At 39.5% G+C, this 14,027-nt stretch overlaps 1 protein-coding gene across 5 annotated transcripts in view; it reads right to left on the bottom strand.

The window, feature by feature from the left end:
• Positions 1 to 14,027, bottom strand: part of asap2 (ArfGAP with SH3 domain, ankyrin repeat and PH domain 2) — a 42,411-nt gene that overhangs the window by 10,824 nt on the left and 17,560 nt on the right. For 2 of the 5 annotated variants that reach the window (XM_023352846.1, XM_023352845.1), the window contains exons 5-18: positions 10,229 to 10,278; positions 10,012 to 10,035; positions 8,493 to 8,622; positions 7,150 to 7,235; positions 7,012 to 7,087; positions 5,942 to 6,028; positions 5,447 to 5,455; positions 4,213 to 4,316; positions 3,602 to 3,671; positions 3,319 to 3,406; positions 2,594 to 2,642; positions 2,273 to 2,439; positions 1,466 to 1,599; positions 1,027 to 1,121 (exon numbers count right to left, since the gene is read on the bottom strand). In XM_023352846.1, coding sequence (XP_023208614.1) covers positions 1,027 to 1,121; positions 1,466 to 1,599; positions 2,273 to 2,439; positions 2,594 to 2,642; positions 3,319 to 3,406; positions 3,602 to 3,671; positions 4,213 to 4,316; positions 5,447 to 5,455; positions 5,942 to 6,028; positions 7,012 to 7,087; positions 7,150 to 7,235; positions 8,493 to 8,622; positions 10,012 to 10,035; positions 10,229 to 10,278 — 1,169 coding nt within the window. The remainder of the gene's footprint in view (positions 1 to 1,026; positions 1,122 to 1,465; positions 1,600 to 2,272; positions 2,440 to 2,593; positions 2,643 to 3,318; positions 3,407 to 3,601; positions 3,672 to 4,212; positions 4,317 to 5,446; positions 5,456 to 5,941; positions 6,029 to 7,011; positions 7,088 to 7,149; positions 7,236 to 8,492; positions 8,623 to 10,011; positions 10,036 to 10,228; positions 10,279 to 14,027) is intronic. The other 3 variants (XM_023352848.1, XM_023352847.1, XM_023352849.1) reach the window with 3 other exon arrangements.

Raw genomic sequence — 14,027 nt, forward strand, 5'->3', positions numbered from 1 at the left:
GGTGAAGGGAAGCAGTGACATAATTACTCGATGAAGACGAGGTTCACCGCCTCTAACAATTCATATTTTGTCACAAACTGTGAGAGACGAATATAAAGTTGGGTATAATAATAGATCAGTATCTTAAAAACCTGGTTTTCATTAAGTTGTGGTTTACATTTGTTCACACCTGCTTTGTTTTGTTTATTTGTTACTAGATCATAAACCAATCCAAAAAAGACAATGGTTTGTGCCAGTATATATATATATATATATATATATATATATATATATATATATATATATATATGCGTCGTCATTCCTACGAATAAATGAGAACATTTTGGACTTTCCATACATTTTTGTGTTTTGCATTGTGTGATTTCTACCTCTGAAGAAAAAAATAGTATTGAGATACATTCAGATGTATGGTTTCTCCCTCCACTTGTAAAGTTAAACATTTTACATAAACTCTGATGTGTGATTTCTCCCTCTGCAAGGAGAATAAAGCAGCTAAATTGGGATGAGGAATCTTACTTCTGGAACCAGAGGTTGGGACCAAAGGGTTCTCATCTTTGACCAGCTTTTATTTTTATTATTTTTAATATTTCACAGTATGTTTTCCTTCTTCCACAAAGACCAAACTGGTGAAGAGAAAAACTGATATTTGCTCTGGGGACAGATTGAATCTGGTTCTCCACAGTGAAATGTAACAAAAACGTGAAAAATCCAACAGGTGCCAGTTTTTTGTTTGTTTTTACTTTTTACAAGCTTTGCTCCGTGTCTGATGAGATTTTGGTTAAAACATGTTTGTTTTTCACTCAGTGGGTAGAAAATCCAGAAGTTTCACTCAAGAGTAGAAATACTTCATAATATTGTTACTTTTACTCAAGTAAAAATACTCCTAAAAGTTTTTTGTTTTTTCTCAAAAACGTCACTCTACTAAATGTATTTGAGTAAATATAACTAGTTAATACCCAACTCTAAATATGAAGTGAAATCTGTCATTTAATCTCTATCTTCCACTGAGCCAGTTTAGTAACTTACATGTCACTCGCTGGGTTCGGTTTCACCACATTTTCAGCATTTAAACAAGCTTCCATGATTTCATTAAAGCCTGCATTCCCCACGTTCTTGGCCAGCTGTGGAGCAAAAACACACACAGATAAATTCAACCGAGTCATGTTTCTGAACCGAGCGCAGCAGTGCGGCTGACACGCCCCTGTCCGGAGCGTTGACAGAGGAGCCAGCCGCGCCTGACTGTGGCGTCTTAACGCAATCCTGACTGGAAGCGTTTAATCCCAGATGTCCCACAGGCTGTAAATCTCTGCACCAAACCGTGAAAAAAACAGCCTAACACAATCTCAGCTATCCTCATTTTGAGAGGAAGAGTGAGGATGAGGATGCTGCAGCCTCTTATTGACCTCATTGTTTCCACACAGACAGAAAAAAATCAATGATACAGAACAGAGGAGAATATCTGTACCAAGAGCTCAGAGGTGCTGAGGACATCCAGAGTGAGGGACTGGATCCGAGAGTAGTGGACTCCGAGTTCCCTGTGGATCCCTGAACATTCGATACAGGTGAGGACGCCCAGGTTGGTGGACAGCCACGTCGGATCTGAGGAGCAAAAACAACAGATTATCTAAACATGGACATGATTTCTGCAACTTCTGAGAAAACTTTGAGGTTTTTTCAGAAAAAGCTGGAAGTTTGAGATCGTGATAAAAGCTCCTGATGTCAAGCAGCATCTTTCAGCTTTTACAACCCTTACATTACATTTACACTAAAATGCAAAAGTAGTCGCATACCTTCATTTGTTTACACTTATTCATGTATCAACTACAAAATGGTGGCCGCACTTACGCTAATCTGTAGTGGAGCTAATTTTTTCATTTAGCACTTGAAAACATTTAGTGCTCTAGGCTGCTAGGCCCATTATGCTTTTCTCTGCATATGCAGTGTAAACAACCTTAGACAGACCACTACACATTCATTATTTGCTGATGAGACTTTAGTTTTCTAGACACAGGATTTTAACTCGTTTATTTTGACACTGGTTTCTCCTGCCAGGAGCAGCAGACTAGAATTAAACAGGCCAAACAGAAATGGCATTTGTTAAATTTGACATGAATTAATAGTTGTTTGTTTTTATAGATGTTTAACCGAGTATTGTTATAAATTAACAATAAATCTGGATTTGTCCAAAGCTGTTAATTTTTTACATAACTATGCTGCCGAGCGGCAGAGCCAGAGTCATGGGACGGTTTCTGTGTTCATCTTTGCGACTCACTGGGCGCTCCGCAGTCGCAGCACACGTCGTTCCCCGTCATCCTCTTCACTTCCCCCAGGATCGCCTTCGTCAGCTCCTGAACGATGTTGTTCTCGCCGACATGGTGGTCGCCTTTAAACGCCTGATTTAACGCCTCCTCCTTACTGTTCTGCAGAACTGAGATCCAGCTGGAGCGAGGAGATAAAACAATAAAGCAGATTTAGAGTTCAGTGGGAAAAAGAAGAAGGCGAGGAGAAGAGGGAGGAAAACGGTGGCTGGGTGTGAGATAGAAAGCGTTGGGAAAGATGGTAAAAAGGATGAAATGAGGGAACAGCTACGTACATCTGACAGTCCTGTTCGTCCTCAGCTTGAAAATGATACGTTCGGTCATCTAGAGCGAAAACAAAATGAAACATATTTAATTTAGTCAAATATTTCTGGTTTAATTGTCAAGCTAGCTGCATCCATTCCTTATTACACAAAACCTTACATTGATATGCAGAAGAAGCCACATTCCTGCATTTGTTTCACATTTTGTCACATTACAACTAAACAGTGGTGGGCAGATTTCCACTAAGGCACTAATAGCACCGCTAAATTTTTAGCACTTTACCATTGGTCATCAAAATTAATAAGAAATAAAGAGATTTACATCTGCATATAATCACTACAAATAAATATCACATTTATGGAGTTTTAATAAAAATGTGTCTTTTTTTCCACTTCACATTTTGCACCATTGGTTTTGATTTATCACATAAAATCCAGTAAAATAAATGAACCTTGTGGGTGAATAAACCAGGAACTCCATGTTTTCCAATCCAACAAAGGAAAATGTAAAATTATTGAGCTGTAATTCAGCTCATTATCATCTGTCTTAGCTTTCCGTCACATGGATCAGAAATCCTAAGTGTGAACTTCTGCTACTGCTGAACTAAAACTCAACTCTTCACAGTCACAGTAGTGACCAAAGTCTGTGGGAAAAAAGCTGATAAGAGCTGAACTCAAAGTAAAAACAAAACAAAAAGCCACAGCTGACAAAGCAAAGCCAAAGATATGAAACCTACGTGAAATGAGGTCGAAGCTCCTCTTCTCCTCAGGGTTGTGCTTCACCTGGCAGGTCAGCAGGTTGAGTTTAGCCGGCGGCCTGTTAGCCTAGCAGAGACGAGCCAAGTGAGCGGGAATGTTTAATGGAATGCGGCCGCAGCCAAAGGAAACATCTGATAAGCTGCTGCGAGTCGGACGCCTGTGATGCGTCCAAACATGGGAACAAGCCTGAGATCTCCCTGGGTTGCTGGGATACGTTACAGGCCTGCAGGTGACGGGGTCAGAGGTCAGAACTGAACTTACTGTGCCGTGTGAGATGGTGAGGTATCCGTTTTTAGCCGTGCATTTTCTCTTCTGCCAGACTTTTCTCAACCTGAACACAGAGGATTCAGTCATAAGCCAACAAAGCCAAACAGATTCATTATTAACCAAAAAAAAGGTTAATTTAAATATGCAGTTACATCTTAATAAATTAGACACTTCAGTATTTCAATTTAAAAATTCTAATAACAGAAAAAATGCTTCAAAACATCAACAAAAAAAGCAAGAAAACTATACTTTTCCTTTTGGCTGATTTGCTGTCAGTGCAGCGTGTCGGGAACATGATCAGCCTGTGGTTCTGCTGGTGGTTCTGCTTATCATTTTCCTCTTCATAATAATAAATACTGTAAATAAATGTATAATAAACCAAACCCAGCGCTAAAAGGGTCATTAAAGCAAAATTAAACCTGTAATAGCTTCTTCCTTCCACTTAACTTTCCATGACTATGCTTAAATCTCACTATCTGAGCAGCCATATTCTTTAGAAAAAACCTTTTCTGGGTTAAAAATAATTTATATTTGGTCCCATATGGATGAATTAATTATTAAGATGAACAGAAGAAACATGGAGCGACGTGTAGATCGTCTCTCACCCGTCGCTCTTCTTGAACAGGAAGCCGCTGCGCTCGGTGCCGTGCTCCTTGTTGCCCTGCGGCTGGTGCAGGCTGTACGTTGCGCTCTGCCGCACCTGGGAATCCTGGGAAAACACAGCCGGCACAAACGCCACGTCAGGGGGAAGGAGAAATCTAAAAACGCATAAATTAAATCAAATTAAATCAGCCGATTTTTCTAGATGAACTTCCACTAACGCACGCCCCTGAGCTTTGAGTTAAAAAAACCCTCAAAGTTCATGTAAATCATTTATTTTCTGTCTGATTAAGGAAAAATTTTTGCTTCTGATGCTTCTCAATTTTTTCTAACCATTTTTTGGAAAAACATTTTTGTCCTCAACTTAAACAGCTGAATTTGTGATACAACAGTAAACTGACTGAAAAGTGTGCTAGAAGTAACAAATACTTTCACTTAAAAAAACAACTAATTTATCAGATAGTTTGGATGACATGAGTTATGACATGACATTTAATTTCCTTTTTGGGTCATTTTTTAAATTTGAGTCAAGACTCGAGGCCGGAAGGTTCTTGGTGGGGATTCAAACCCACAACCTTCTCTCTGTGCTCCACGGACGCATCTGGGTGTGAAGTTAACAGACACAAAGGCCTTTTCTGGATTTCTTTTCCTCCTCCAGCTTTTAGACAAATTAATCAGTATCTAATTAAGGCCATTTGTTCCTGTGAGAGGGGAGTATTCTCCATGCCAGCGGCTGCAACAGATGGCGCAAATATGGCAGATTCAGCAGCTGGAGGCCAGTTGTTTTCAAGACGATTCAAAAAGACATCGGTCTAAATCTGATCTAACCTAAAATCTATTCATGTTTAAAGTTCAAGTTTCCAGACAAAAGAAATAAAAAAAGAGGAGATAATCTGCATCAACGGATGGACACAAATGAGATTATTCCTATTTAATTATAGCACAACAAAAACAACAACCACTAAATGGGATGGAAAGAGAATATTTCTGTAAGAATGAGGTCATTTCCTTTATGACGGAGAAAGAACTGAAGTCTGACTCCATCTGCAGACACATGAAATTCCTGTAAGAAAAACAAGTCTAACTTTGTCATGAAAGAAAATAACCGACAGAAACTAAATAAAGTTTTTAAAGTGTAAAAAAAAGCACAAAACCAACAGAATAAAATGTAAAGGCAGTTTTTTTTTCCACCACTGGAGCCTTAAAGTAACAAACAGAGATGGGAACAAATCCACTTACTCTCCTCGCCTTGTTTTATGAACCGTGACGGCAGCAGCAGGAGAGAGGAGACATTTTTAGACAAAAGGACAAACTTTACATTGTTTCACTTCAAAAATATGTCAGATTTCTGCATATATGCATGTAAAGGTTATTAAACAACAATGAATGTCGCCACAGACAGAATCTGAAACAAAAAATTTACCAAAGATGTTAAAGATTTCCACTTTTTAATGATTACCACAAACATCAATGTGTTTCTTGGGAGTAAATGTAAAAAACCAACATACAGTAGAGCATAAATTATTTTTTATAAACCAAGATTACAACTGCAGGCCCTTTTTTTCCCACCAGGTGTGAAGAAATACAGGCTGAAAGTTTTCCTGGTTTTTCGTTGTAAATCAGCTCAAACTCAGTCAGACTGGATGGACTGCACTACGTTCAGCTGGACATGAAATCAGAGCAAAACGCGTTAAGGTTTGTGGTTGTAGCCTGACTACTTGTTATGCGTCTCACCTCCTTCTGCTCCACCTGCAGAGCCGTTTTCAGGACGTCTCTCAGCTGAGTCAGCTGCTTCCTCTCCTCATCCTGCGCCTGCTTGATCTGACCCACAGAAAGAAAAACTGACGTCAAACACAGAGCAGAAAAAGCAGGAGTCATAAACAATCCAATCAGTAACTCTATGTTGTCCCGTTTATGTGAGTTTATTGCAACTTTTTCTCAAAAACAGACAAAAACATAGGGTTCAAGTGACGCTAACTCCCACCAGCAGGTGGTAGTATACTGCACCTCTATACTTCTACTGCATTCCTGAGTCAAGTTATCGAAGCAAAAGTGGAGCCATTAAAGTTTGTTAAAGATAGAAATGTTTGTGTCCAGTTTGTCTGATTCTCGTCTGTTTTCCTCTAGATTTTGGACGGGATTAAATACGGGAAACAGGAGGAAACTCACAGTAAACAGCTGCAAACGATGCAAACTCCAAAACACAAATGCAACAGAAAATTCTGCAAGAAAGAGGACAGCAAATAGCAAAAACAACCGCTAATATGAAAAGCTGCAAACTCGCTCCACCAAACGGAAGTCCTCCAGACCACTAGGGGGAGGAAGTATAACAAACCTTTTCTTTTACTCCATTTTGGTTTAGTTTTTTAGTCGACTCCCCCTGGTGGTCTGGAGGACGTCCGTTTTGTGCAGCGAGTTTGCAGAGTTTCATACTTGCTGTTGTTTTTACTAATTGCAGCTTTTCCCCTTTTGCTCCTATTTTCTGTGGTAACATAATTTTCCATTTGAATTTGTTTTGTTTTTAAATTTGTGTAATTTGGAGTTTCACCTGTCGACCGTTTAAAGCTGAAGTATATAAATATTTTGAAAAATTTTCACATATTTGTTGAAACTGTCGTCATATCCTGACAGTTTGATATAAGATAGACAAATATCAAGCTGCTCTGCCGTCTCCCACTGCTAACTAGAAACAATCAATCAGAGCCAGAAGGCGGGTCTTAGCGCTGTCAATCACCCTTTATTTTGGTTGTCCAACATAATGAACAGGTCATCAAAAGAAGTGGTGCAGATAAAAGCGTTCTTACCGTGTGCAGATCTGTAGCCAGTTTCTCTATCGACGGCTTCAGGTTCTCCACGGCCTTCAGGCCGTCCTGAAAGAAACTGCACAGCAGGGTTAACGACGGGACGGAGCTGCACAGGCCGGCCCGCTTGCAGAACCTTACTTGCACTGTGCGTGGAAGTACTTGATGAGGTTCTGCAGCAGGTCCACCCCCTTCTTGATCTTGATCTCGTTGACTTTGAGGAGGTACTGTAAACAGATCAGATGCAGATCAGGGTGGAGCGGTCAGGCGGGGTTCAGAATCATCACTTTCATCTTCCAGAGACGCTTCAAAGAAAAACCCTCAAAGTGAAGCAGCGCTACAGTTTCCTCTACATGGACCTGTGTGGCTCTTAAAAATAAATGTTAAAACAATGGAAACCTTTTGATATATACACATACATTTACATAGCCTACATTTGTGCACTTATGTCAACCATAATCAGATTTTGAATTTGATTCAAGTATAATTACAATTTACTTTATTTTGAAAAACCAAAAATGGCTGCCTGTGTGGCTGTGAAGCTGCGCTGCTTTCAGCAGTGAAGTAAAACCAGAGAAGACGGGAAAAGGAGCAAGAGAGGAACCAAAGGAAGGCAAAACTGAACGCATTTTTAGTTCAAGTCTGTGAAAACGACATTAATGTTAAAAAATGTAACTTTTATAAAAAAATATGTTTTTTACATATTTGTTCAAACTCTCCCCATGTCAAGACATTATGAGACAGATAATCTGTGAAAAGACTGGCCACCTTCACCTCCTCTGAGCTGCTACTGCTGTCCAAAGACATGCACCAAAAACAGCCAGTAAGACCCAGGAGGCAGGTTTCAGTGCTGTCAATCATCCTCATGTACTTGTTGCTAAATGTGCTAATGGCGGAAAAGCAACTTACAGTTAAAGGAAAACCGCTTATCTGTTGTCATCGGTGGCTTTGCTAACTAGCCTTAGCATTCAGAACGTGCTTTGCTGACGGGAAAAACTGGCAGCGCCACACAAGATTGTGATTGACAGCGCTAAGACCTGCCTCCTGACTCTGATTGGTTGTTTCTAGATTTTTTTCCACAGATTATGTCTCTTACCAAACTGTTGCCACATAATGGCAGTTTCAACAACTCTGTAAAAAAAATTCAAAACTATTCTATTGTTCCAAAAGGAAAATTAAATAAATTAAAAAGTTGCATACTGCAGCTTTTAAATATGTTGCCTTTGAACGACACTACTATAGTTGGTTAGCATAGTTTGGCCTTCATGCACAATGTTTCAGAAACATTTCTAAATGTCGGTTAGTTTTTCCCATTAAAATTAATCTCTGGCTGCATGTTCAGATGAGAATATTAAAATACTTTCAGAAGAAGATGTTGAGGTAACGTTAGATGGAAACGATAATCATCTGTACAGTGACATGATGTGCAATATTTAAATATAAACGTTCATTATGTGATCTTGGAGACTGAAGCGGATTCTGACCTCGCACATTTGCAGCTGGAAGAAGCGTCTCTCCTTCTCCATCTCCTCGGCTATTTCCGCGCCGCTGATCTCCGTCCGGATCATCCCGTGCTGCCGAGCGTGCTCCTTCTTCTCCTTCTCGATTTTGGTCCTGGCAGGAAGAAACGCCGCCGCAGGTCAAAGCACCACAAACACAGAGACGGAAAAATATGGCAGAAAAAATTTAAATAAAAAAAAAAAAATCAGCCCTGCAAGCCGTCAGCTGGAGGCAAATCTTAACCTCTCCCTCAGTTTACAGAGTCAAAAACACTCACAGGCCAAGAAAAGAAAAACTAAAAAACTATTTAAAAAAAAGTTAATTAAGAAGTTTGATCTACAGCCACATTTACTGTATTAGAATAAAAGGCATCTAGTTTTCAAATTATCTTAGGCTCATTTTTATTAATTTATTCTGTTATAAAATTTGTAAAATTTGGGTCAAACTCTTTCAGAAACCTGATATATTTCGCTGTGCTTGATGAATTAAATTAAAGCTAATTTGGTGCAGCAAAGTCGGATTTTCACTGGAAATATCTGGATGAATATGGTTTCACTAATTATAAAAGTTATTTATGTGGTAATTAACATTTTCCATTGTAAGAAAATTATGGCAATGAAAATTTTACTCTGATTAAAAATTTATAAACTAACATGTATCATTCTTGAACTGCAGTTGGGGGCCACAAAAATCATTTCAAGGGCCACAAATGGCCCCCGCGCCGCACTTTGGACACCTCTGTATTAGAAGAAGCATCAATAAAACCGGTTTCAGTTTCAGGAACAACCCTGGGTCGTTAACCAACCAATTAACTCCAAATAATACAAAATAAATGGACAAACCTCATTTTGAAAGGTTTAATTCAGAGCGTTTCCTCGTCAAATTAAGAGAAATTATTTGACTTATGAGTTAAATTAAGCACCGAGTTGCTCGTCAGACAGCATTTAGGGCTGATTTTTAACAAACAGAAACAGAGACGATCCCATGCAGCGGCTCAACATTTTTTAACTTGCTGTTTATTTATGCCTGATCATCAACTGCAGAAAATCCAAGAAATTTTAAAAACTGTTCTGAAAGCAATTCACATTTGAATTTCCTTTTATGAAGGAAATCGCAGTTTTTTTTCACATTTCAGAAACATTTCTTGGATAATCTGAAATCTATAAGGAGGGTGAATACTTCCTCACAGCCTTAAAAGTCCTGAAGCAGGATTTTAAAGCAAGTTTCTGGTTGGTGTGTTTAATGTCTGCTGGTGACCGGGAACAACTGAAACAACAAACTGATGCAAAAGGCTCAGAATAAGAAAACTGTTCTTATTAAAGCAGACACAAAGATGAGGCGAGGATCCCGGACGAAGGAGGAAAACAAGCAGGAAACGGGCCTCTACTGACGGTTTTCCCATGAGTAGAGTGAAATAATAAGCTGAGACAGCCGGGAACATTCACACCACCATGTCCTCTGTGTCAGCACAAAGCCGAGCTGCATCACAGGAAGACGGGTTACCCTCTCAGTAAAGAATGTCCTTTGCTGCTTGTAAAAGACATAAAGGTGCCATAAATACTCCTGGTTTCTCCAGGCGACAACAAGGACGTGTTGAGACAGCAGACAGACATGCAGAACAGCAAAACACAGGTACTTAAATTATTACAGCTATAGTTAGTTTATTAAAAAGAAAATTAAGACGTCCGTTCCTTAGACGCATAAAAATGGGTTTTCTTACACTTTGGTTTCGTAGTCCTTCCAGGCTTTGTCAAAAGGCTTTTTCAGATCCTGAAAAGTGAAACAGGAAATAAAAAACAATTCAACGAATGTAAATAAAACCAAATAGCACAAAATGCTGAAGTAGGAGATAAAGAGTAGATGGTGTTTAATTGTTTTATATTCAAATTAGTGCTGGGATTCAATTAGACATTTTAGTCAGATTAACTGCATCGCATTTTAATCCACAAAATAATCAACATTTTCAACCAAAAACAAATTTTGGCTGCTAAATTATTGAAGTAAGAAACATATGAGCTCAGTTTTAATCTTATTTAAGTTTTTTAATCATCAGATTGGAGAAAAGTTTATCTTTCCAGTTTCAGGAAGTCCTGATCATTGATGGTGAACTGTGGATGCTAACATTAGCGTTGGCTACGTGTTTAGCATTGAGATGCTATTTTAGGCTTGAATAGCTAAAACAATTTGGACACTTTAATTAGGATCAAACAACTGGGTTACTTTTCTTTTTTCCAACAATATTTTTATTGTATTTTTTACAGATATACCTGCCATATAACCAAGACCAACAAACGCCCTCTTAGATACATATCTGCTTACATTCCTTTAACTGGGTTGCATTTTTAACGAGTTATAATGATGTAGTTAATTACTTAACACCCAGTCATGTGTCAGAACGGCTTAGTCAAAGTCCAGACCTAAATCCAACTGAGAAACTTAAGATGTCGGAAATGATTTCACTGGACTTATTTCGATCAGTTCTTAAAGATAGGCAACAAGATTCTATGAAACAGTGTCAATGTTTTTAAATTGTTTTTATTGTTTTATGCTTGTGCACATGTGTCAATTGTTTTTATCTTGTAACCAGGTTGCTACGTATTGCAAATTTTTTGCTCAGGTCCCTTTTGAAAATGAGATCTAGATCTCAACGGGGTTTACCTGGTTAAATAAAGGAATATATAAAATAAAGGAATATATAAAATAAAGGAATATATAAAATAAAGGAATATATATAATCTGAAGCAAGATTTCAAAACTGATGCTCTGCATCCAGCTGGAGGTACTCTGTAGTAACGATGGCTTAACCACTTCACAATAAAATCCCAATAAAATATCCTGAAAACAAAAAACTGTAACTGTATTTGCTGAGTCATGCTTGGTGCTGATGAAGGTTTAACGGAGAGTAATCCTCATTCAGCAAAATATCTGCCTCCACTTTCATCTATCATGTTTGATCTGCTTTCTAAGGAGAGAGTTTGTAACTTTGGATCGACCGGTGACCTCAACCTGTTAGCATCCAGGCTCTTCCTGTGTCACTCCCACCCATCCACTCACCAAGAGGAGCACAAAGAGACACGACAAAAGCTGATCCCCCAGTGAAAGAGCGGGGCTGAGAAGGAAACGGTGAAAGAAAGGCAGGCGGTGAGGGATTGAGAGAGAGGAGAAAGGTTTAGCGGAAGGAAGTGTCAGAGCCAAGGAGAGGGGAAAAATGGCAACAATGGCTAAAAATACCACACAGATATTTCTGGGAAGGGCAGAGAGTGCCGGGCAAAGAACTTCCCAAGAGGGCAGAGGACATCCTGGACTTTCCTCCTGAAAGTCACTGCAGGATGGAGAAGGAACAACGATCCACACTAAACCTCCCAGATGTTTCTACACAGCTGTGTGTGTGTTAGCGCTGTGGGACGGGTCGACTTCGCCGCCTCAGACCTATTAAATCAACATCAGTCCTCAGTCCTCAAACCTCAGTCTGGGTTTGAGAAACGGGTGATTTGGGGTCTGGAGAAGAATCTCCATGTTCATTTTTACAGGTTGTGGATAGTGGTGGGCTTACTTAAGCTAATCTGCAAATAGCTAAACTAACTTTCCATTTAGCGTTTTGCTAATATTGAAAATGTTTAGCGGATTTAGCTTCCCCTAATTAGTTTGCCTTGATAAATTCTAAGGTGCTAATTTACTTGACTATTTTGTAACCTTTCAATTCTTCAAGTAGTAGGATGTTTATATTCATGCTCTTATTTTGAAATGGGGAAGACCGTTAACACAGCAGTTCCGTTTCCTGTCCTCACATTAGCTTCTGTAAGTAGCCAAGATAAAGTCAAATTTATTTAACATTCTTGCTTTCAATGGGAGTAAAACTCACTGATTCCAAACAGAGAAATAATGCAACTCACTGCTAACTACATGCTAACTACCCATCCCTGTCCCTTCGTCGCTCGCGCTCCAAGAAAGTGAGCAGTGATTGTCCAGGAGTGGGAGAACATGACTGCTAAATTTAAAACAATTTAACCAAAACAAATTCAGAAAGAGTTTATTTATAAAAACGACATGCATGAGAAAAACGGTGGACTGCGTCAAACTTTGATCATCACTTAGAAAAGAAGCACAAAGAAACGTTAGCAACGCTAGCTAGCTAATGTTAGCAAAGCTAGCTAGCTAATGTTAGCAATCTGCCTCTTTAGCCAGCCCTTACACAAAGATTTAGTCAATATTAGCTACAAATATTAAGCTAGCAGCCCGTTTAGTGTAAATTGGTGGTTTCATGGCGCTAGCTAACATCACCTAATATTAGCTAGCATGAGTCTTGGTTTTGATTTCAGTGCACCTGTCCCTCCTTCAGCTGAATTCCTCCACACCATGACTCTGCCACCGCCGTGCTACAGCTGAAGCTTGTAGCTTTCCACCATTGTGCTCTGGTTACTTTTCAGTTTTTTTTTCACCAAAACCTTCAGATTTCCAGCAGAAAGCAGAAGAAAGGTTTTGTTTTTTAGTGACTTCATGAGTAATCTGTTGTTAGCAGGTTCTTCTGTGCATCTCGGAGCCACTAGTCCCTAATAGCTGATGGTAAATGGCTGCAACTTCCCATTTCCAAGGTCCAGTAAATGCAGAATGACTTAAATTAATTTTTTTCTTATCTGAGCCACATTAACTAATGCAAATCTGAAGGTTTCACCATCAAAAGGACATTTCTTTATATCCAGAGTCCAAACTTCGGCAACAAGGTTTTAATATTTATTACAGATCAATTTAATCTGAAGCAGAAAGAGTAATGGCTGCATAATGTGCTGCTTTATCTCGTTCTTGAGTTAATTTGTCTCTGTTTTACAACATCCACTTTAACCGTCACTTAATCATGCTGTCCTGCAGCTCTGGACACTTTCTCAGACCAAAGGAGGCGGGATAACTGAAGCAGTTTCAGGTGACTACTGGCTGGCAGAGGTTTCCTTTCCCCCCGGGTTAATTTCTCGAGATGCGTGTCCAAAGAAAAAGCAGCCAGCAGATCATTGGCTGTCGGTCGGGTAATGAGAATCATCTGAGGCGTAATGAGAGATAAGTGGGAAGAATTAGAGAAACTGAGTCGTACTCCAGGGAAAGGAAAGAGCTGCGGAGTTAAAACACAGACGAGAAGACAAAGACAGGAAATGACAGACGGGAAAAAGTCACGGGACAAAAGAAAAGCAGCCGAGGTCATGAGGGCAACACATGTATCCATGGCAACCGACTCGTTAGACCGCTTTCCTTAATCACATCAAACTTCGTGGAAACCAAAGCCAATCATGTGTCTCTGGGGTGAAAGGTCACAGACCGTCAGGGACGGTAACGAGCTGCGATTGGATTACAGAGCTGCAGACGAGGGTTAGCCTGGTTGCCGGTCACTCGGCTGTCTGGCTCAGATTATCGCTCCTTACTGGACCTTAATCTCCGTATCAGGCACCAAAGATCCCAAACTGTCAGACGGGTCCGACACGCAGCAGATTCTGTACAGGTGTGGATTATTTTAACGTTATTTTATCCAGTTA

Source organism: Xiphophorus maculatus, chromosome 19 (assembly GCF_002775205.1).
Source record: "Xiphophorus maculatus strain JP 163 A chromosome 19, X_maculatus-5.0-male, whole genome shotgun sequence".
Taxonomy (NCBI): domain Eukaryota; kingdom Metazoa; phylum Chordata; class Actinopteri; order Cyprinodontiformes; family Poeciliidae; genus Xiphophorus; species Xiphophorus maculatus.